Source organism: Marmota marmota, unplaced genomic scaffold, assembly GCF_001458135.2.
Source record: "Marmota marmota marmota unplaced genomic scaffold, marMar, whole genome shotgun sequence".
In the NCBI taxonomy this organism is placed as follows: domain Eukaryota; kingdom Metazoa; phylum Chordata; class Mammalia; order Rodentia; family Sciuridae; genus Marmota; species Marmota marmota.
The window spans coordinates 41,024,259-41,045,897 of NW_026000016.1; the positions used below are offsets into that span (position 1 = coordinate 41,024,259).

The 21,639-nt window shown below is 52.7% G+C and overlaps 1 protein-coding gene across 21 annotated transcripts in view; it reads right to left on the reverse strand.

Moving 5' to 3' along the window:
- Positions 1 to 21,639, reverse strand: part of Nfasc (neurofascin) — a 175,800-nt gene that overhangs the window by 8,815 nt on the left and 145,346 nt on the right. For 12 of the 21 annotated variants that reach the window (XM_015483786.2, XM_048809569.1, XM_048809571.1 and 9 more), the window contains 6 exons: positions 20,490 to 20,504; positions 15,280 to 15,519; positions 11,543 to 11,659; positions 10,036 to 10,188; positions 2,957 to 3,088; positions 748 to 817 (listed from right to left, as the gene is read on the reverse strand). In XM_015483786.2, the coding sequence (XP_015339272.1) occupies positions 748 to 817; positions 2,957 to 3,088; positions 10,036 to 10,188; positions 11,543 to 11,659; positions 15,280 to 15,519; positions 20,490 to 20,504 (727 nt within the window). The remainder of the gene's footprint in view (positions 1 to 747; positions 818 to 2,956; positions 3,089 to 10,035; positions 10,189 to 11,542; positions 11,660 to 15,279; positions 15,520 to 20,489; positions 20,505 to 21,639) is intronic. The other 9 variants (XM_048809582.1, XM_048809581.1, XM_048809579.1 and 6 more) reach the window with 3 other exon arrangements.

Genomic DNA, 21,639 nt, shown 5'->3' on the forward strand with positions numbered 1-21,639 from the left:
TTTGGTGGTACTGGGGATTCTCTGCCTCATTCTTGAATTCAGAATATACCTGCCATTCAAATGGACAGTTGACGATTTTGTTAAGTTGAGATACAAAGTCCTGTTCAGATCCATAGGAGAGCAGCACTGGCTGGCAGTCCAGCCCCTATCCTCTTCAGCTCTGCCTGGGAGATGAATGTGGGGGCTTGGGCAGGTCTCTTCCCAGGATGGGCCTCAGCCCTGCCACCTGGGACACAGGGCACTGGGCCTCTCCCAGGCCCATCTACCCTAGAGCCCATAGACGTCACCAGGTTCAAGAGGAAAGAACCTAGACTTCCTTGCCCCGCCCCGTCACTGCCTGAGGCTTAGACACTACATCCCCCTGGTCATTATCTTCAGGGTTAAGGGTGGTTTTAAGCAAAGAAGCCTGAGAGTGGAACTCATTTCACAGCATGGGGGGGGGGAGCCCCAGGCTGCATTTTTAGAGGTAAATGGTAGAAAGAAACATATAAGCAGCTCAGTAGTTTGAGTTGTGCAATTGTATGAATGAAGTGTTTAAGGGTGGGGGAGCAGCCTGGTCCTCTTTGGTCAGGATTCACAACCTCTCTGACCACATGTCCTCTGCCAAGGCATGGTCAGAGAGTCAGAGGTGACAGCCCAGTGGGTGAGGATGTGGATGCAGTGCCTTGTGGCCCAGCTGCTCTGAGGGGAGTGGGCTGCCTCAGGGCAGGAAGGACAGCTGCCAGTCAGGGGGAGGAGATCCCGCACCTGTAGTCAAAGGAGCCATCCTCTTCTTTGGGGTCTTCAGGGCCAAGGGGAACGTCCTTCTTTTCTCGCACTTGGTCAATAAGAGAAGACAGACACTGATTAAGAGTAGGCCCCTGCTCTCCAGGGCCCTACGGCATGTGGGGCCAGAAGACACCACCCTGGGCCTGCCCACCCCTCCCACCCCTCGACACCTTTTAATAAGATGCCATCAATTCTTCCCAAAGTCAATCCCTTGATTCTGCCTCGTCCTGCTCACTCCAAGGGCTCTCTTTACATCCCTGTTAACAACTAAATCTCCTCCCACCAAGCTCCCACTGTCTCTGTATGGGCTCCTCCCCAAACCCCCAGAGATGTGATCCTTTCCTCCACCAAAGGCACATCCTCCCTTGTTCACACCCTTCTCCTGCTGTGTATTAGAATCCTTTGTGCACAGTTCCTGTGCCCCTAACAGAATGTAGTTCTCTTCTCAGGGTGGAGACTGTGTATTTCTCCAAAGCTGCTGGCAGAGTGCCCTGGTCAGGGAAGACACTTGTCACACTAGGGATGGAGGCGCTCTCCTATCTGGGTCTTCACTGAGGTGCCCTTTTCCTATACACCCAGCCTAGGCCTGCCTTGCTGTGCTGTGGCCATTCCCTAGGAGGCAGCTGCAATGTCAAGGACAATCATCTCTCCTTTAGTATCCCTGGCACCTAAAACAGGCTGGCATGCAGCAGGCACTTACCTGAGGGTTCCTTTTTAATATATTTATTTATTTTTTTCGGTAGTTATTGGGGATTGGACCCAGGACCTTGCACATGCTGGGCAAGCACTCGACCTCTGAGCTATACCCCCAGGCCCATGAGGGATGCTTTATGTATTCTTTTAAAAATACAAGTCAGGACAATCACTCCTATTTTCAGGGAGGGGAACTGAGGTCTTGAGAGGTGAAGAACAGATCACATAACTAATTAGCAGCCACATGAAGCTGAGAGGAGGACAATTGGCGTGCTGGCCCTGGGCTCCTGGGTCTCTGGGTTTTTAACATGCCAGGGACCTACCCTGGAGCTGGAAGTCAGGAGGCCTACTTTGGAGAGATTTCTGGGAGGAGGATGGAGCACTTTTGAAGAGGCTCAGAGTACATCTGGTGAGTTCCACTGGGAGGGGAATGACTCAGGGAGTCCTCCCAAGTCTTGATGTTACCTGGAAAGCTGGACCTCGCCCTAACTCTGGCTTTCTCTCTTATAGAAGGAAAAGAGTCGCAAGAACAAAGTGAAAAAGCATCCCTCACTGGTAAGGAATTGCAATTTCCTGAGCTCCCTCACTGCAATGGAAGCAGAAGCCCAGGGCCCTAGGGTCTGAGTGTAGGAGGGCAGCGGAAGGAAATAAGACAGAATCTCCTCTCCCTTCCAGATCCTTTGTGTTGAGCTTTGGCGAGGACCTCTGTATAGTGACAGGGAGAAGGAGGTATCTGGGGAGCGTGGGGTGGTCTGGTCATGGGGCTCTGGAGCAGGGAGTGACTTCATCCTGCAGCCCAGCAGGAGTTCTGCTCCAGAGTCATCCATTACCCTGTCTCCTGTCACCCCACCCACCCCGTCATAGACAGATGGCTTGCTTGCCCTTGCTTGAAAAACAATCAATATTTTCAGAAACAAGAATGCCAGAGGTCCTTGTTCTTGACCTTGGTTTGTCTGGGCTGGAGGATCTTGGCCATAGAAGAGAAACACCTCTTTGGGACTCAAAGCCCTTTAAGTGCTGTGGGGTTCAATCATGCCATCCACTGCTCCCCCTTTCCAGTTATCTGTGATCCCCTTTGTCCCGCGGAGGGCCCAGCTCTGCCACCTCTTTCATGGGTGTGCCCATCTGCCCAGACCCCTTCTCTTCCCATGTTATCTAAAATGCCTCTCTTCCTTCCTCCTTCCCTGGGACACAGGGTCCTAATGAGATTTAGGCTGGAAAAAAGCCAATTTTCGAAGCAGATGGGTGGTGAGTCAAGGCGAGGGAAGGTCAACCTCAGCAGGAGCCAGGGTTCCTTCCATCCCTCTCTGGAGCGGCCTGGACCTCACCATCCACCCACCTCGGTGGACATAATTAACTCAAGTGCTTGCCTGTGGCACTAATGCAAAGAGCAGGGGAGACGGCCACGGTTCCAAGTCTCGGATTGGGCAGATCAGGCGGGTGACCTGGTGACTGGTGGGAAGGTTCCCTCACCTGCTCCCCTCACAGGTCTCACCTGGGTACTTGCCACCTCGACTCCTTTTGATGAAGCAGACGATGAGCAGGATCAGCACCAGGAGGGCGATGGCGCACATGAGCCCAATGAACCAGCCCTGGGTGGCGATGTCGGCCTGGTTGTTGGTGTAAGCTGAGGGGAGGGGGGTCGGAAGCAAATCCGTGAGTGAATGCATGGTGGGGGTGGGGGAGGGGAGCCCGAGGCTCAGCTATGGCACATGGATGGTTCTCCTGGAGCCTAACACTACCATCTAGCCACTCTTTGGCCCAAACTACCTGGCTAAAGGGACAAAAAGAAAACAGTTAAAAAGAGCCAAGTTCAAAAGATCAGAAAAAACGCAAAGTAAAGGCAGAAAGGCATGCAGGGAACGGAGAAGCGGCAGGAGGCTGAACAGGTGCTTTAGGAAGGGCATTTCCTTGGGACGAGGCTGGGCATTCTTGCAAACCAGAGGGATGGCCACAGCCACGTGGGGACTCAGGGGAGGCCAGGGATTGTCTGTGGAAGCACAAGTCCTGTGAATGGTTCTGCATGCCACCCATGGGAGCGGGAGCTGAAGTCATGCTGCGTGCACCTGCTGCCAGAGGCCTGGCAGGCCTGCACAGGTGCAGGGCCATATCCCTGCCCACAGCGGGGTGCCAAGGCAGCCAGCTGTCTTCCTGGCAGTGGGTCCTGGGCCAGGTGGAGGAACAGGTCGTCCTGTGCCTTTTCATGTCTGCCCAGCTGGACTGAGCCTGGCAGCAGACGGTGCAGGCCCAGGTTCCCCCAGACAGGATGGCGCTGATGCTGGGGCTGCGCCTTCTACTCACTCCATCCCACTTCCTGCCCCATGAGAGGGCCCTGGTGGCCTGTGACACACCCACTCACCCTCTCCCTGTGACAGTGCCCTCTGTCTGTGCCTGAAGACCTGCCTAAGATCTCTTTGTGTTTTGAAGGGCAAGCAGGAGTGCCTAAAGAACAGGAGCCCAGGGGTCATCGGGTGGTGTCCACAATGGCTGGGGTTGGGGCTTAGGAGCACATGCTCAGGACCCTCTCTGTTTTCCTATCTCTGGACTAAAGAAGAAAACACACCTCCAGAAACATAGCCTGTCACAGACACTGAGGCATGAGGTAGGGAGAGGTCCAAGGAATGGACACGGCCAAGCAGCTCTGGAGCCTGCCCATCCAGAGAGACCTGGGAGCACCACACAGCAGCAGGAGTCATGGAACCACAGCACCAAGCCTTCCCAGAAGGCGCATGGGAAAAGCATGGGGCCCCCAGGGCTCTGTGCACCCCCCACTCCCACCACATGCCATCTGTGAGCCAATATCTGGGCATAATCACATCCTTCGCTGTTCTTGGGAGCTACGACTGCTTTCTGTGTTTTTCAGTGCCCAGCCCAGGGCACTGCAAAGGGACGGCTCTTAGTAAATGCTGAAGACTGACAGATAAGTGCTCCACCTCCAGATGGACTGCTCTGGAGGTCCAGAGTAGCCCTGCAGCAAAGCAGTTGAGTCCAGTAAGAACCCGACTTGTGATGACCCCGATCTGGGTGTGCTGTGGAGAAAAGCTCCATCTAGCTGGCAGACCACTCCCCACAGTGTCAGAAAAATCTTCCCCAAGCCCCACATAGAATCAGATCTCTTCCTTGCTTTAACTCTCCAAAGAGTCTCATTGCTTTTGGAGAAAGAGCTGCATTCCTCATCCTTACAGGCTCTGTCAGAGCTGAACCAGGCCACCCCTCTCTATGTCCCACTCTGCTCACTCTCCATGCACTAGCCACACTGGCTTTGGTCATTTCTGCCTTGGAGAGTCCCTAAGGACAGCCCTCCTGGATTTCCCCAGTTTTGGCAAAGGCCCCCTCCTCCACCCCCACATAGTCACTCTTGATCAGAAAGCTCTAATTTATCTTTTCTATAGCACTTGTAACCATTTGACAAATTACTACTATTCATTTATACTGATAAGCACTTCAAGGGCTAGGCACCGTTCTGGGCACTTTCCCACATATTATCTAATCCATCCCACCACAACCTCATACATTAGGCAAGTTTTAATTTTTGTCCTATTTTACAGAGGTAGACATGGAGGCACAGTTTAAACGACTTACTCAAGGTTGGGGGGCTAGTAACTGTCAGGGTTAGGATGTGACCCCAAGCTGTCTGGTCCCGGGAGTCTGTGCTCTGCCATTCCACCCTGTGCCTCTCCCCAGAAAATAGGCTCAGGGGTGGGGCTTAGCCTGGTCTCCCCAGGGCTGGAGGCAGAGCCTAGTGTGTGTGGGGAGCTCCACTGCCATTTGCTTGGAAGAGGAACCCTTGACCTTCTTGCCTTTGTTCAGCGCCCCACCCCTTGGCCTGAGGGGCCACTGTCCACCTTAAACTCCACCCTGTCCTTCCCAGTTCCTGGCAGGGGGTCTCTGACTTCATCTCAGCTCTTCCAGAGCCCAGCTGGAGGGAGCCCAGCTGGAGGGAGACGCAGGCCCAGGCCTGTTGGGGATTCACTTGTCATTCTTCAGCTGGACTTTGCTGCCACCTGGCAATCCTTTTATTCCTCTCTCTGTCCCTCCAGCCAGCCCAACAGCTGTGTGTCCAGAACCTATCCTCCCTCTCCCTCGTGCGGCTCTGACTGCCGTCTGCCCACATCTGCGCTGACCTCCTGTATTCCACGGACACTCTGGGGACCCTGGAAGCTTGAAGCCTCTGCAGCTGTCCCCTCCTCCTGTACCAGAGGCAGGACCCTCTTCTCTCCCTTCTCCCCCAAACTCCCTCCCCTGCCACATAAATGGGACCCAGTGTTGCCTTCCTTGGTCCTTCATTCCTGCAAAGACTTCTGAACACCCTGGTATCACATTCCCTTTCTTCCTCTTCGCCGTTTCCTTCCCGTCTGTTAAACTTGTTGAGGTTTCTTGTGTCTTAACAACCCTGAGGAGCGTGCTAGGCCTTCCAGCCCCAGCTCATGCGTGGCCCTATTTAGGGGAACTCCTCCATTTCCCGTGGGGCCAGCTCCTGCCCAGTCCATTCTTCAACCCCACAAGCTGACCTCAAGCCTCCGTCGCCAAGCCCGCCTCTCCCCAGCCGCCCTCCATTCCCTGCCTCTTACCTATGACGGGACTGGTTCCAACTTTCCAACTGGCAGCCCTCTTACTCATCTCTCTGTTGTCCCTGCTGCCAACTCCACAGCTGTGAGCCCAAAGCTCCCTCCTGGTGGCACTGATGGCATGTGCCTCACTGCCCGCCCCCGCCAGTGACTTGCCACTCTTGCCCCCTCTAATGGCTGCCGGTGCTCTCTCCCATCCACCTCACCGTCCATTCTAGAGGGGTCCCCTCACATCATGCCCCCAGTGCCAGTGGAGACAGTAAGGCATTATGTCATGCTCTAGGATGTTTCACGGTAATGCCACCTGCCTTCTCCACCCCAGCCTGGCCTTCAGGGTGCTGTGTAGTCTCCCTCTCTGTGCTTCTGCCCATCCTACCCAAGAGAGCCTGGGCCGCCCTCTTCCAGCTCACCAACTTTCCACGTTTTCCACCTCCTTCCTGAACCTTCCGTTGCTCCAACTCACCCCATCTCTGGACTCTGACATGGCTCCCAACTATTCCACACAAATGTAACATTAAATTGTCCTGTTTGCTGGATCTTAATTGTACTATTAAAGTCTTGAGAAAAGGGGATCTTCTTGAGCCCCCTAGTATTTAGCATGATGCTGGTCGAATAAAAGAGATCAATGACTACATGTAATCCTAATGTAATACAGTTAACCTGGGATCCTGCTCTAGGTTTTACCCCTAACGCCACCTAGGGGTCACATTTATGCTGGCTTGCCCACACACGAGGCCCTAGTAGACCAATCACTTCACTTGTGTTTGGACAGTGGCACATATTTTTTGCAGAGAAGTTGATTTTGCCATCTTCTTGGTGCCTATTCTTATCCTCTGGCTGCCATCTCCATGATATTCCAAGTCACAATTCCAAGGCAAAGTGGCCACATGGGCAATTTAGAAAGCAAACATACCTTTCCACTCCGGACAGTACCAGGTGAGTTCAAGCATACCTTCAGTCCTTACTGAAGGGTCAAAGAATTTCCTATGACATAGAAGGCACTGATGGCATATGCCTCACATACCCCAAGTGGGGTATGTGGGCCCAACTACACCCCATCAAAATGAGTTAATTTCTCAAGAACCAAAAGAAATTTAGGATTTAATGACCTCACTTGGAAGGTGACCCCATGGCTTGGGCTGTGAGAGGAAGGATTTTAGCAAGGCTCCCAGGCAGTTACACTTGACTGCCCAGGCTATCCTCAATCTGCTATGCTGGTTTGAGGGCCAATGCTGTCAACATTCAAGGAGCTGGTGCATGTACACCACCACCTTCAGCCAAGACTGATGGGAGCCTGAATAGCACCCAGCCAGTGTAGGCCCAAACGTCTTTCGCTCTGGACCAAAGCCTCAGTGTCAAGCCCCACCACTTCCCCAACCCAGTCAGACACAAGCACTACACCTGCAAAAGAGGCGGTTCCACCGACTCCTGTGTCTAGCTGGGAGGAATTTGATTGGCTACAGAAGATAGGCCAGTCAGCCAAAGTCAGCAGAATTCTGGAACAGGGGTCAAGAAACAAATATAACAGATAGCCTTCCCTCACATACATGTGGCTTGGCTGCGGTCACGTAAGCACCACTGTATACCCCTCTATGCCCTCCTTCCCTGTTCTGTGGTCCCTCCTGCCTTCCTGGGGTCAGAGCAGACCTGACTGCTGGCCCATCACCACCAACCGCCACAGGACAGGAAGGCTGCCTGCCCCCCCGCCCNCAAAAAGATCCCATTGGGATGTTAATCACCTCCTTGAAGCTTCTGAAACCAAAGGGCCAATGGGTCTCTAAGGGTCCCTCTGAGGGTCCCAGGTTATGTGTCTGCAACACCTCACGTCTCTTTGGTTTCAGAAGCTTCAAGGAGGTGATTAACATCCCAATGGGATCTTTTTGGTGAGGGCTGGAGAGCCCAGTAGCATTCCCAGTGGGTTTCCTTCCTTCCATTTCCTTCCAGAACTACTGCAGAATGTTGCTTCTGCTGACTAAAGTGACGACGGCCTGCGGTTGCCTAAATGACCAGTGGTTGGGGCCCAGAGATGCTTGTAAATTTGCTTTGATGAAACATGAGGATCTGGGGGATTGTGTGGACTTGTTTCTGGAGTCCACCCACAGGAAACAGTATGCATTTCTGAAGGATTTATACATACACTAACAGGCACACACAGACTTTGGAAAGTGAAAATATTTTCTCTCCCCATGCGGTTTGCACATAGTAATTTCCAGCAAGCCTGGAAGGGAAATGAGCAATACGAACTCAGAGCTAGGGTCATGAGCCTGCCTGCTCCAGCGTATGGGGAAGAGTCTGGAAGATGTGGCAGTTGTTCTGAAAGCAGGCGATAAGATCCACCAGGCAAAGAGAAATAAGTCTCTAAGTCAACATTCAGAAATAGGGGCTTTGGCTGTGGAAGAAGTTGCTGCAATTTCTTTCTGTACTGTCTGCCTACTACCTGGACACAGAGCAGGATACCCCCAGGGCCAGGACCTGCTGGGTCCTTTCCTCTCTGGATTTCTCTCCCTAACCTCACCCACAGTGGCAGAGCTTAGCATCCGGAGAGGCTAAACTCTGAAAGAGCAGGCTGCGCTGGCTTTCGAAGCATTCCCTAGGGCGGGCCTCTGTTCCCAACCATCATCTTTGCTTCCTGCCCCTGTTCTGGACTCAAATTTATAATAAAGTACGATGAAATGAAATGCATGCACCAATGAGCAAGAGCACAGGACCCCAACTGGGTCAGAGTCCAGCCACCTGCTCCGCTTGGTCAACTGTCCAGTTGCCTGGCTCCCTGTGACAGGACAGCCAGGCTGCTCAGATATCCTGCCAGAGTTGGCCCAGCTGGCCCCAAGTGAGGAGCCAGACTCCCTGAGTCTCAGTGGCATGGAAATGTGTATAACAGGCGGAGGCACGGGGAGGAGGACAGATCTGGAGGGACCAGGCTAGAAAGGGTGGGGGGAGACAGATATACAGATGGGCAGTGACTCCCAAGATGCAAGCTTGCAAAATCAGCCTTGCTGGGCCAGGCACGGGGAGGGTAATGAATATTCAAGTCAATGTTCAGAAATTCATATAAATCATTGTGATTTTCCTCCCTATGCATCTAATATCCTGCATCTGATTAGAACATCCCTAGAGTCAGGGGCTGATCCTTTTCTCTCTTAATCTCTCCTCCCACCCCCACAAATACCCTTTCTCTCAGAGCTTAGCATACAGGCCACTTAGCTGCCCCTGGCTGATTTGAAAACTATTCACGAACCCAAGAGTCCGCAAGGCCACCAGGCTCCCAGCCACCCCTCCAGCAGACAGACTTCTGAACCCCAGCCCTTTCCCCGAGCCACCCCACCCATCAGCCTGTTCATTTAACACAACAAAGATTCTTCTCCAGGCACTGCAGAGGCCTCTACAGAGCAAGAGCTTCCTCCCCTCCCCTAGCAGGACAAAAAGTCACCTATTTTTAGGTAAGACAAAATTGGGACAAAAATGAAATCAAAACAAAGCCTTAAACAAGTTGTGTCACGCACTGGAATTTTTCTTGACAGATGATGGTGGCAAGACAGTAAACATACACGCTGATCCCTGCTTGGGTTCCTGGAGAGATTTTTGGATCAAGTCCCTGTGACAGCCCTGTGCCCTAATCCCCCATGGAGGAGGCAGCCCCTGAACACCTGGGGCAGGCGGCCTGACTCCCAGCAGCCCCCAGACCAGCACACCACAGTTTGCATATACACTAAGCCCTTTTGTTTTGGGCTTAGCAGGGGGGACCACGCAGTCCCTGTCTTCATTATACAGTCCTTTGTTTCCTTGGATCCTCTCTCATCCCCAGGGGCCCAGAATCAGTTTACTTCTGGCTGTGCATGCACACCTGGTTCCTCTGGCTTCCCGGGGAACTTACACATGCCATGCAAGGTGGGGAATCAGGCAGAGATGAATCTTCTTTCCAGGGAGAAAAGGCAAGCCGGAAGCAGAGGATGAGGATGAAATGCCTCATGCTTTCAGGGGACAGCCAGGCCAGCTCCCCTCTCACCTGTACTGGTCATAAAGGTGATGACGGTACTGCTGATGCCCTCGTTGTCCCGGGAATAAACCCTCAATGTGTACGTCATCCCAGGATAGAGGTCTGTCAGCTGTATAGGCTGGGCCTGGGCCTTAACAGGGACAGTTTTTTTCGTATGGTTGCCTGGGGAACAGAAATCTTGGTCAGCCTAAAGCCAGGCACCAGGAGCTGGAGAGACAGTGCTTAGTTTCCTGGTCACCTGTCAAAGGTAGAAAAGGGCGAGGGGACCGCGGGTCCAGTCCACTGTACAGACCAGGAGAGAACCAGACAGCTGGCTCCCCTGTGCCTGTCCATGCAATGCTAGCGCTCTCTCTCTTCCATGATGCCCCTTCCACAAAGGACACTGTTTCCTCTTATAGTTCTCCTTCCTCACCACAGTCTTAGCGCTAAACATACCATGACCTACTTAAATCCTCAGCAATGTTGGTGGACACTCCACTGCCCCGGAGTGATTCACTTTCCAAGTGGGATCTTTCTGGTGAGGCCAGAGAGCCAGTCAGCATCCCTTATGGTTATTGGAGATGGGACAGGAAGAGTCCTTGACTCTCCTTGGCTCTCACTCCTGGCTTCACCTCTCGTGTCCCAGCAAGTGGCAAAATCACACACCAGGTAAAGCACCTGTGTCTGCGCTGCAGGGCAAATGGTGTTGGTGTGTGTGTGTGTGGGGGGGGCGGCGCGCATGGGCCAAGCTGAAAAATTATATGGACCAAACAAGAGGATTCCAGGTACTGTGGATTCCAGATACTGTATCCTCCAGATACACAGAGTGAAGAGTTGGCTTGGCATTCCCAAGAGAGCTTTGGGTGGGCCATCCCAGGTGGGTCTTAAGGCTGGCGTGTGGCTTAGCTGCTTAGAGCACATGCTTGAGAAGCCAAGGGGTAGGGTTTGACCCCACAGGACCAGGGGCCTCCACTCAGAGAGGCTGGATGTCCTGACCGTGCTCTGTAGTCTAACCAATCTGTTCCTTGGTCCCAAGATCTAGGAAAAAGAGCAAACAGCTTGTCACCAGCTCTCTGGGACACAGGGCTCTGGCTCCTGTCTCTGACTGTGGCCCTCTGGCATTCTGCTGTGAACAAAACACAGCTAGAGCCCAAGTCTGTGAACTGGCCTGGTCTATCTGGTGAAGCCATCAGGATACACATTAGGACATCAACACAGAGGTGAGCTTTGGCTTATTTTGGGGTGACTGAGAACCCTCATCCTGGGCAGGAAATGGATGGAGGGCTCGGCTGCCCGGGTCTTCCATAGTACTTGCAACTGGAGGCCTTCACTAATGGCTTTGAAAGCCCCTACCTTCTCTTTTAGTCCACTCCTCCCACCTCTCTGCCGCCTGAACGCATATTGATTTCATTAAGCTATAATTAAGCCAGGCTAAAAGGCCTCTCTGAGCCTGGGGGACTTCACAGGATCTCTTTAATGGCATCTACCACTAAGAGCCACTGCCGCCGCCACCACCTCCCCACACATCAATGCTTACTGTCGATGTACTCAACCACAAAGTCAGTTCCGGGCCCGAAATTGTGCTTCCAGGTGATGTTGGCCCATTTACTGTTGGGGAGCACCGTGACGTTCCATATGGACTGCTCATCGGGGGCTGGTGGGCAGGTTAGAAGAGGCATTAGTGATGAGGAGGCTGGCAGCGTGGGAGACACCGAGACACACATGCACACCAGCATGTACTCGCACACACACGCACACACACACAGCTGGAAAAGGAAAGAGTCAAACATGGCTGTGCACAGGGCCCAAAGGAGCTCCAAGCTGCAGCCTTGGTGGCCAGGCCCGAAGCAGCCATCCGGGAACGAGCGGGAGCAGTCAGGAGGACCTGAATGGGAAGGAGAGCTGTCTATGTAACCACATCGGCGGGGTTAGGCATGAAGAGTGGGTTTTGATCCACACTGTTGGAGACTGTAACCTGGGCTTATTTCCTTTTTACATTCCTTGTCATGGATTTGAGCAGTGCCAGGAAAGAGGCCAGGAATGAGGTCTCTGGTCAGGATGCCAAAAGAGTGGGAGACGTGCTGGTTTTTTTCTTTCAACCATGGAAGTTCTACAGGAAGGTGAGGCTTGTCTTTGAAAGTCCAGCAAGAAAGGATGGGGGTACAGCTCCTTGGTAGAGCACTAACCTAGGGTGTGGGTTTGAGTTCTCCCTGGGTTCAATCTCTAGCATTTACTGCTCCCCAAATCAAGAAAGAGTCACAAAGAAATGTGTAGGAAGGACGAGATCGAATATGGGGAAACCCTACTGGGCTTCTAAACTGGAGTAGGACAAGGGTCATCCAGATAAGCGACCTGGAGTTGTTCTCGGTCAGTGAGACCCTGGATGCCACACACAACCACCCCCGATTGCCTATGGTGACTGGGGGCTTAGAACCTTGGGTCCCAAGCACAGACAGTATGAATCCTTCTTCTCTCTGTCAGGGACTAGATGGGACCAAGAGAAGAGAACCCCTTGACACCTAACCCTCCAACCCTCGGTGATCCGGGCACTAGAAGAACACCATTCGGTTGGCTTCTCAGCCCCACAGAGTCTTTGAGGCTTGATCTCTCTGAAACACAGAGGACATTAATTATCTAGCTCCTATGAGCTGGGAGCTACTCTATCAAAGCCATGGCGCTGTCTGAAACCATAGCCTACGAACAGAAGAATGGCACTAATCTTCAAATGCAATCACTTTTCAAGAGTCCCAGCAGTCTGATTACCCCATTTTCCAGCAAAGATTTAATAGTGGAGGACTAGCATGAAGTCTTGTATTTCAAAGACTTTACAAGGGTGGCTTCTGTATATTTTATTAGCATGCAAGGGGGCACTGTCACCAACTCACTTGTCAAAAATAAATGAATAGAGTACATCAGGGATGCATTTATTCATTATCTATTTGACATGTGACTGAGTCTGAAGGGCTGGAGAAGTGATAAAAGACTTCCTGTTTTTTTTCACTTCAAAGAAGTCTCTTTTCTACTACAACCCTGTCAGGTGGCAGCTTGCCCCAGGTGAACATGAGGCATGTTAGGTGAAGACCAAAAAAGAGGTGTCACGAAGACACCTGAGGGTACTCTTCATAGGGAGGGCAGAGGTAGGCTTCACCACTTGTCTGCCAGATATTTCAATTGTACTGGCTGCTTTAAGCCCCTTCAAATCCCAGCTCTTTGGAATTTGATGGTTCTTGCTAGTGGGAATGAATTCATGATGAGCCATGTTTTAAGGAATTGAGTTTTTTCCTCCTTAGCTTGGGACCCTGTAAAATAGATAAGAGTATTTGCGTTTGGTCCCAGTATAACATTGACCTAAATCTGACTATTTTCCAGGGTACAAAGATGGGGAGGGAGGCGGGTTTTAGGAAAGATCCCGCAGTGGGAAACAAAATGATTCGGAGATGGGAATGGAAGTAAGGCATTGCCACACAGAGAGGTCAAGATGCTGACCACTAAAGAACTGGAAAGTTCAAAGAGAAGGACCAAGAAAGCAAGCCCTCAATAACCAAAACCCAGAGACCAGTGAAACTCCACGTCACATACAACCTCAAGAATGGGATCCTAATTGAATAAATGATACTCCATGTATGCATAATATGTCAAAATACACTCTACTGACATGTCTATCTAAAAGAACAAATTAGGGGGAAAAAGGGCAAGAGAGGAGACACCCTCATCCTTCCACTGACTCCTGGCCTGAGTTAGGGAGTGTCCCTGAAATCTGAAAGAGACATGTTAAGAACAAACATAAAGGCCCCTTTCACTCTGAAAAAAGAAAACTGAATGAGAAATTTTGTTCAAGGATGTAAGATTAGATAAAGATGAGAACTGATTTCAAACAACCCCGGGTGGCAGAGCCGTTCTGCCACATCAAGGGAAGTGGGGATGCTTGAGGAGTGTCCCCAGCTCGAGAGAAGATCAGCACCATGGCCAGGCCCTCTGCAGCATCTCAGACCACGGTTAAAAACTTGGGTGTGAGTCGTGGGGCCAGGTCTGGGAGGCAGGCCTATCTTCCCAGAGGGCAAGTAACTGCCAGGAGCAAGATTCACTGTTCCCCGCTCCTTGGCGCACCTCTTCTGTGAGTTCAAAGCACTCAATGACAAAGATGCTTCAATGTGGCACCAGAGAACAATCACTAAGTTGCTGACCACAACCTCTAATAGCCTAGCAAGTTTCTCCTCAGGCAACTTTCTCCTCAAGTGAGTACTGCTTAAATGCTAGATATTGCGTGGATAGAGCGAATTGGTGGTTTCAAGATTACCAGTCTCTCCTCACTGCTCACTTAACACCATGCAATTGAACTGAAACAAATACACGCACATCAAGCCTCCATGCTCTTTCAGGGGGCTGAGAGAAGAGGGTCAGTTGGGAGGCAGTGAAGCCTTGGGGTGGAGGACGTGCTAGCCTGGGACTGCTGGAGGAGAGTTCTGGGGGCGTCTGGCCAGCCTTATCAGCTGCCTTGTGCTGATTTGATAGCTGGCCTAAGGGCTCAGGAGACTAGAGATTCTCCCCTAGGTGCTAAGGAAAGACTGATGCTCATGTTCAGAAGCCCTGCTGCATCCCCTAGGATCACCTAAGGCTGGAGAGCAGGGCCTCCTGGCTGGCGGAGGGATGCAGAGTTGCACGTTCTCCTGGCTCCACAGTGCAGCCCTGGGATCCATCCTGACCAGGGGCTCCCAGAATGGCTGCAGTTTCCCTTGGAGGCATGCATCTGGGGATGTAGGAGACATGGACAGGAAGAGACATGGAGCTCACTTTGGGCATTATGGGACAACCTGGCAATACCATTCCCTGGAAGCTCTGACTTTTAAAAATAAATGTCTCTAAGAGTTCCTTGGGGAAAGAGAGACTAGGAGGAAAGTGGGGTTCTAGGAACGGAGCTGCCTGGCGTGGCCAGTCACTTTCTGCTCCGTGGCCTCAATTCTGCAAGGCTGGGCACAGGCATGGCAGGAGCCAGAAGCTCTCAGGGCAGCTGTGTTAAGTCCCCTCTGGAGAGCTGGACGTGGGGTCCTGTATGAGGAGCTGAGACCTCTGTTGAAGTGCATGGAGCTGAGGCAGGATGAGGAGTGCCCCACAGGTGCAGGACCACCCAAACAGGGGCAGTATATGTGTGGGGGCTCTGGGCCCCTAGGCTACAGGCAGACCCTGCCCCAGATCCCACTTCCCAGCTGTGATTGCTCTCTTAAGACAACTAGGGAGGTGGGCCCCGAGGGGACCAGTGGCAGTACGCAGCAGTACCGGATTCCTGTATCTTAGTCCCGGTGGTGGTGGTGGTGGTGGTGGGAGGACTCTCCGTGGTGGTGGCGGCAGTGGTTGTAGTAGTTGTGGCGACGGTGGTGGTGGTGGCGATGGTGGTAGGCGCCACAGTTGGGATGATGGGGACTGTTGTGGCTTCGGTGGCAGCGGCAAGGGCAGTAGCATCAGTACTGCTCACAGCGCCTGTGGTGCCCTCAGTAGTTGGGGGCAACGTGGGAGGAGCTGAGAGGGAAATGCAGAACAGCCGAGTCCTGGTTGGTTTGGCTGCGCCCCCTGCACGCACAGCCCCCCCCCGCGTGCACGTGAGGCAGGGCGCCAGGGGAGGGGCTTAGAGATGGAAGCCTCCCCAAGCGAAACGAGCAGCCCCGACGGGTCGGCCAGCGGAAACACAACCATGGGAAAGGAAGAGAATGAAGCCTGGGTGCGTTTCATTTTCTTCTCATGGTCTGTGTGGTCGAAGCACCCGGCATGCACCCAGCTGAGGCCCAGGGTAGCACGGAGTCCCAGGCCAAACGCCATCCAGACACACAACCAAGCAGCACCAGTTGGGTCCAGCCCTGGAGCCCCAATCTCCTCTGAGGTGTGCAGGCGGCTGGGCCCTGTCCTGCAGGGGCACAGGGCAGCCTGCCATTCCCAGCCCTTTACTCCCAAATCACCCTTTGTCATGCCTGCTTTAGTTCAAACAGCCACCCACAGCCAATGGGACAGAGAACAGTCCCCACTCTGCGAGGGAACCTTGCAAGCTCCATCTGCAGCTCCCTGCGCCTGCCTGCTACTCTCAGCCACCAGGCTTAGCTCTTCCTGTTGTCCTTGGCCTCTCCTCCCTCTCCCCCTTTCCCTCCTCTGCCTAATGATGACCCTTCCCCCTATGACCTCAATTACCCTGACTTCAGCTAACTGCTTTTCTTTCTAGGAAATCTGGGGTACAGGTACCCCAAGTCTCTCCTGTTCATGTCAGAACCTGGGAAAAGGGCACTAATGGGATCTGTCTTGGGCAGCACCATCTTCCCAGCCTGCAGGAGACACAAATCCCAGCCGCCAGGGGGTGTCCTGTCTGCCTAAGTCTCCCTCTGGGGCACAAGGTGGTTCAACACGGGTTCACTTTCTAGTACCCCCAGATCCCATCCAAAGCAATATTTGGCTATCAGTCAGTGCTGGGGGCCTACATCTATATATTATATACACGTGACTACTTCTTCAAGGATCCAACTTCCTTCTCTAGAAGGGCCATGGAAGCTAACAAAGTGTTACCCTATCCTTACTCTCCAGTTTCAATATTTCAATATTCAAAAACTGAGAGTGTAAGAAGAATGATGGGTGCAAATCCAAGACACAGAGCTATCTCTCTGCCTTGCACTCCATCTCCTGTGATCTGATCATGGCCCATTTAATAGTGTTGACGTTAATGGGGCAGCAGATAGAGACCTTAGGCATAAAAAGATAACTCTCTCAAGAAATAGTGACTTCCTTCCCTCCCTTGTATCTCTAGAAGTTCAGGAAAATAATAACCCCTGTCTCTCCCACTCCCACAGAAGAGGGCTAGGCCAGGGGAAGCCAGAGCAAGAATTGCCGGAAGGGTTTTCTGTATCGAGAATCAAGTGACCCTGAACTCTTCAACCAGGGCCTGACCAACAAAAGCCCTTTCATTCCCTTGGGTCTTCAGTATTACAAGTTCTCAGCAGAGAGGGAGGGAATGCTCCTGGGGTTCCACTGCTTTCCTGTTCTAAGATCAGAGGTGTCACTCGGTGCTGAGGGTATTGACCACAGGAATCACACTGGAGAGTGGACTATGCCCCACGCATTTCAGGGATTCCTGGGCAAGTTCAAAGCCAACAACACTATGGTCCCCAAGTCCAGTCAGCTCAGGAATGCATGGGAGGAGGGACATGGGGACACACACCCACACCCACACACAAACACACACAAACACACAAGCCAGAAGGACCCGCGAGGCTGACCCTCTCAGGGTTGCTCCCTTTTTAACTTGAATGACCCCACGCTGGGTAGTTCAGGGACAGGTGCAGTGATTGTACATTCCTCAGGCCCTCGAAACTAAGTTCACCCTGCCCCAAAGCCACACACACATACACACACACACACACACACACACACACACACACACACACATGGTCCTTGGCTCTTTACAGAGACATCCACGTTCACACCCCCACAGCTCCCACAGGACATTCTAACCAGAGCCCTGGGGACAGAGATCCTGAGAGAGACCAGAGAATGTCCTTACTTGGCACTGCTGGCCAGAGACAAAGGTAGGCCATGATTCTGGGGAAGCTTCCACACCATCTGTGTCCACCCTCTAATGGCCACTTCTGCCATCACTTTCTCTCTGCTGATGCCCACCTGGCTGCTTTCCCTCTGCTCAGTGGCAAAAGTCCCAGGGTGTTCACGAGAGGGAATACACAGGGAGAGGGGACGGCAGCCACTGCCCAGGCAGCCTCCCTGGATGCCTGCTCTCTGTTATGTGAGGACACACCCTCAGTGGGCTGAGGTCACAGCTGGCGAATCAAAGTGACCTCTGATCCATCCATTCCTCTGTTTACTGTCCCCAGACTGGACAGGGCCACTGGGGACAGGGAGAGCAGAGGCAAGAAGGAAAGGCCAAGGGAGGCAGAGCAGAGTTGGGAGCATGGGCTGTCCGAGGGCTGGGACAGGTGGGCAAGAAGAGACACGCTTCCTATGGGAAAAACGTCCACTGCTCAGGTCAAAGGGAATTCAGACCACTTCAACCACTGGGAGGAGCTGGGGGAGAGGACGGAAGGGCAATGATGCCCCGAAGTGGGGCTGGCTTATAAAATGAGTGACCAAGTGCTAGGCAGGCACATCCCTGGTTTGAATGTCATTTTTTTAGCCACAAGAGAAACTATGGGTTTGGAAATCATCCTGACCAGTGCTCAGTGGAGACCACCTGGCCTGGCAAACAAGAAGAGGGAATAGAGACCCTCCATTACCTAAGGGCACCCTAGGGCAATCTGGAGCTTACACACAGGTCCCCTACCAGAACCAAGGCAGTGTCAACCCCAAGGGTGGGCTCCGGTATACTGGAAGGCACTCCAGCTACGACTCACGGTTTTCCACCAGGTTTGGGGAGCACTGTGTAGGAGATGGAGAAAATTGAGAAGAAATGCCTTGTCTCATTCATTTTCTGTGCCCACACTTGCCATGGAGCTGAGCACCCATTAGGAGCCCACCCAACATTTGCAGATCTGAGCAAGTCAAAGACAAGGACAGCAGTTTCCAGACATTCCAAGGTAGATGTTCAGTCCAAAAACGTCCACATGGTGTGCAAACTACCCTGGCCAAATCACAGACTGTCAGACAGATGGGCAGAAATCCTAACAGACTGAAGATACAGGTGGATGAGAGGGATTATTGTCACTGGGCGAGATAGGGAACAGATCAGTTTTGGGGAAGAGCGCCCAGGTTTGGAGAGGATGAGAGGCAAGAGGGTGGTGGGCCGGACGCGGGGCCCACATAAAAATTTAGAACCTGAGCTCTATTGCTTGGCACCTACTGATGGTGCAGAAGGTTCTTATGTATGTAAAGCTGAGAACATTTGATATCAGCAAATCGCATTTGCAACCAAGTGCAATCTGCCTCCACCACCACTTCATGTGGAAACCGGAGCCTAGGAAACACATTTGATTGACGGACAGAGACCCTGAGCTCATTCTGCATAATGCATGCATTTGGGTCTTTTCTAAACAAAAGTAAGAAGCTGGAGTGTTGGGAAGGACACCTCTCAGCCCCTTCACAATTGCCACTCACAAGAGGGCAGGCTGGACTAGCGCAGATGTCCACTGACCAGGGCAGACTCCCTGCTGCTGGACCCACCTGCCTTGGGTCCTGGTGCCAGAACTGGGGAGGTGCATGGGGAGCGGCTTGACCAATGAGCTTTGAGCTGACTTGCCCGGCTCTCCCTGCTGCCCTGAGCACCTCCTATCACAGTCACAAAAGAAACTCACATATGGACTTGAATCTGAAAGTCAGGGGAACCCCCAGCGTGGCCAGGATGGCTCTGTCACGCCCTGGAAACCTCTGTTCTGCATGCTAGCAGAGGTGTCCAGACTCTGTGGGGAGGCACTGGGCCCCAGCTGGCCCAGGTTACTGGGGGCAGGGTGGTGGAGAGGACTCAGGGAGGGGAGGGATGATGGATGGCTGGTCACCACCTACAGATCTGGCTGGCAAAACACATAAACTGAAGGAAGCGGGATATGCAACAGAAATAGAACCAACCTAGAAAGGGGGTGGGGGAATAAGTGAACGAAAGTGGGAAGGAAATCAAATCAGGCAAGGTGACATTCTCTTTCTAAGCCAAGCCTCGAATTCCTTGCCTGAGTTTCTGTTCTCCCCAGCTGCCTGGAGGTCCACCTGATACAAATCAGGCTCAGAGAAGGGCCAGGAAAGAAACCCTGGTGTCCCCTACCTAGTTCCTCCAATTTGGGGACAGGCCTCCTATGGTGAAGAGCCCTGTGATGGTCCTCAAACCTATGACATGAGGACCCAAGGAGGAGCTTGGTTAGCAGGTCAGCTCCTGGCTTCTGCTGTAGTCTTACCTCCCAGACCCCGAGAGTGGAGGCTGTTCTTGCTGCTCAAGACTTTGAGAAGGTTGTTGTTTGAGGGGTGATCAGCCCACAGTGCCCAGTATATTCCAGGTCCTAGAGCACTGGGCCCTATCCAAGGACACGCTCGCTTGTTCTCACTGACCAGAACCCGCGGTAGCTGTTAGAACTGGTGCTGGGCCCCCCATGCAGCATGCAAGACAGGCATGCACAGCGTGCTCACCCTTTTAGGGAATGGTGGGTGACCTGAGCAGGAGCCAGGAGCCAGCTGCCCCCGATCCTGCTGCCTTCTAGGGCCATCTCTGTGCTCTGAGATGCCAAGCCCAGGTAAGGGCTCAGGGGGTTCATGGGAGATAATCACTCAGCTTCAGAGAACAGTGCAGCTCAGAGGGCAGGCTGGGAGCCTGCGTGGGCCCTGCCTTCCCAGGAGGGGACAAACAGGAAGTAGAGAGGAAACATGGAGCTCTCCCCTGGCCTATGCTCCTTCAAGTCTGGCTTCCCCAACCCTGAAAGGGTGAGTCTGCAGCATGCTTTCAGCCTCTCCCTCCTGGCTGGGCTAGGCTCTGCCTGCACTGCCCCATGCCATGCCCGTTACCTCGGCTGCTGGTACGGTACCTGCAGTTGGAGTGGCTTCAGACACAGCACCCAAGATGGCCAGAGAGAGGGAGAGAGGATGAGAGAGGGAAGAGAAAACAGAGTACAGGTGAAACCACAGGCCAAGCAAGCAGAGAAGTCTGGTTCATACCTGACCCAGAAGGTGTGGCCAGGCAGTAGCTGCTGCCCAGAGGATGCCAACTGGCATGTGGGGGTCATGGTCAACCCCGTTAGAGTCAGGCATGTTCCTACCTTCCCACTTTGGTCTTGGAGACCTTTCTAATACATTCTGTTTCTACTCCTGTTCTATGAGTAGTCATCTAAGAGGTGGCAGTAGGGATAGTCCATTCAGAATACTATGTCCCCAGCTTTTTCTCTAAGGATGTGTCCTGCCCTACCTGGGACACTAAGATGCCTAGAATTGAGGGCATAAGGTATAGGTGGTGCAGCAGGCACCAACCCCAGTCAAAAGGGATGGTTTCTATATCATCTCAGGAAGATGCTGCATAGTTTCGGGGTTGACAGGAGTTGGGGAGCATATTTGGTTGACCACTCCCACCTCTCCATTTCAATCTTGCAAAGCACAGGGAGTCATGGACCCCTTGTCCTGGAATTCTGCTGCCGTAATTCTTTCCCACCAGTTGTATTTTATGAAATCAGAAACCCAAGCATGGACTGAGAGTCCTAAAACAAATCCCTGAATTTTCTGAACATCTCCCAAGTTGAGAAGAAAGTCTCTCTTTGTTCTCTTGTCCCCTGGGGTTGCAGAACTTTCCCTGGAGCTGGACAATGGGGCTTTGTTTGCTGCCCTATGTAGAGATGGGGGTGTGGGTTGGGGAGTGGCTCTCCCCAGTTTAGCTCCAATACAGCTCCAAACGCAACTGTGGAGAAAGTGCATTATGGTCTGGCCTTTGGTAATAGGCTACAACAGTTACTTACCTTAAAATCCCCAGCCTAGAAAACGCCCCGAGTCTGGGCTTAGAAAAGTACCTGGGGATGGGTTATTATTATGTGACTCACTCCTGATGTAAAGACCAGAGAGACTGCAGATTCTCCTCTGGCGCCTGCCTAGTCCCTCTCCCCTGCCTCAGCACAGGCCTGCTGGCCAGTGAGGGACATGGGGCTGTTGATGCAGCTACCCAGGAAGCCTGGGTGGGGCAGCAGACACAGC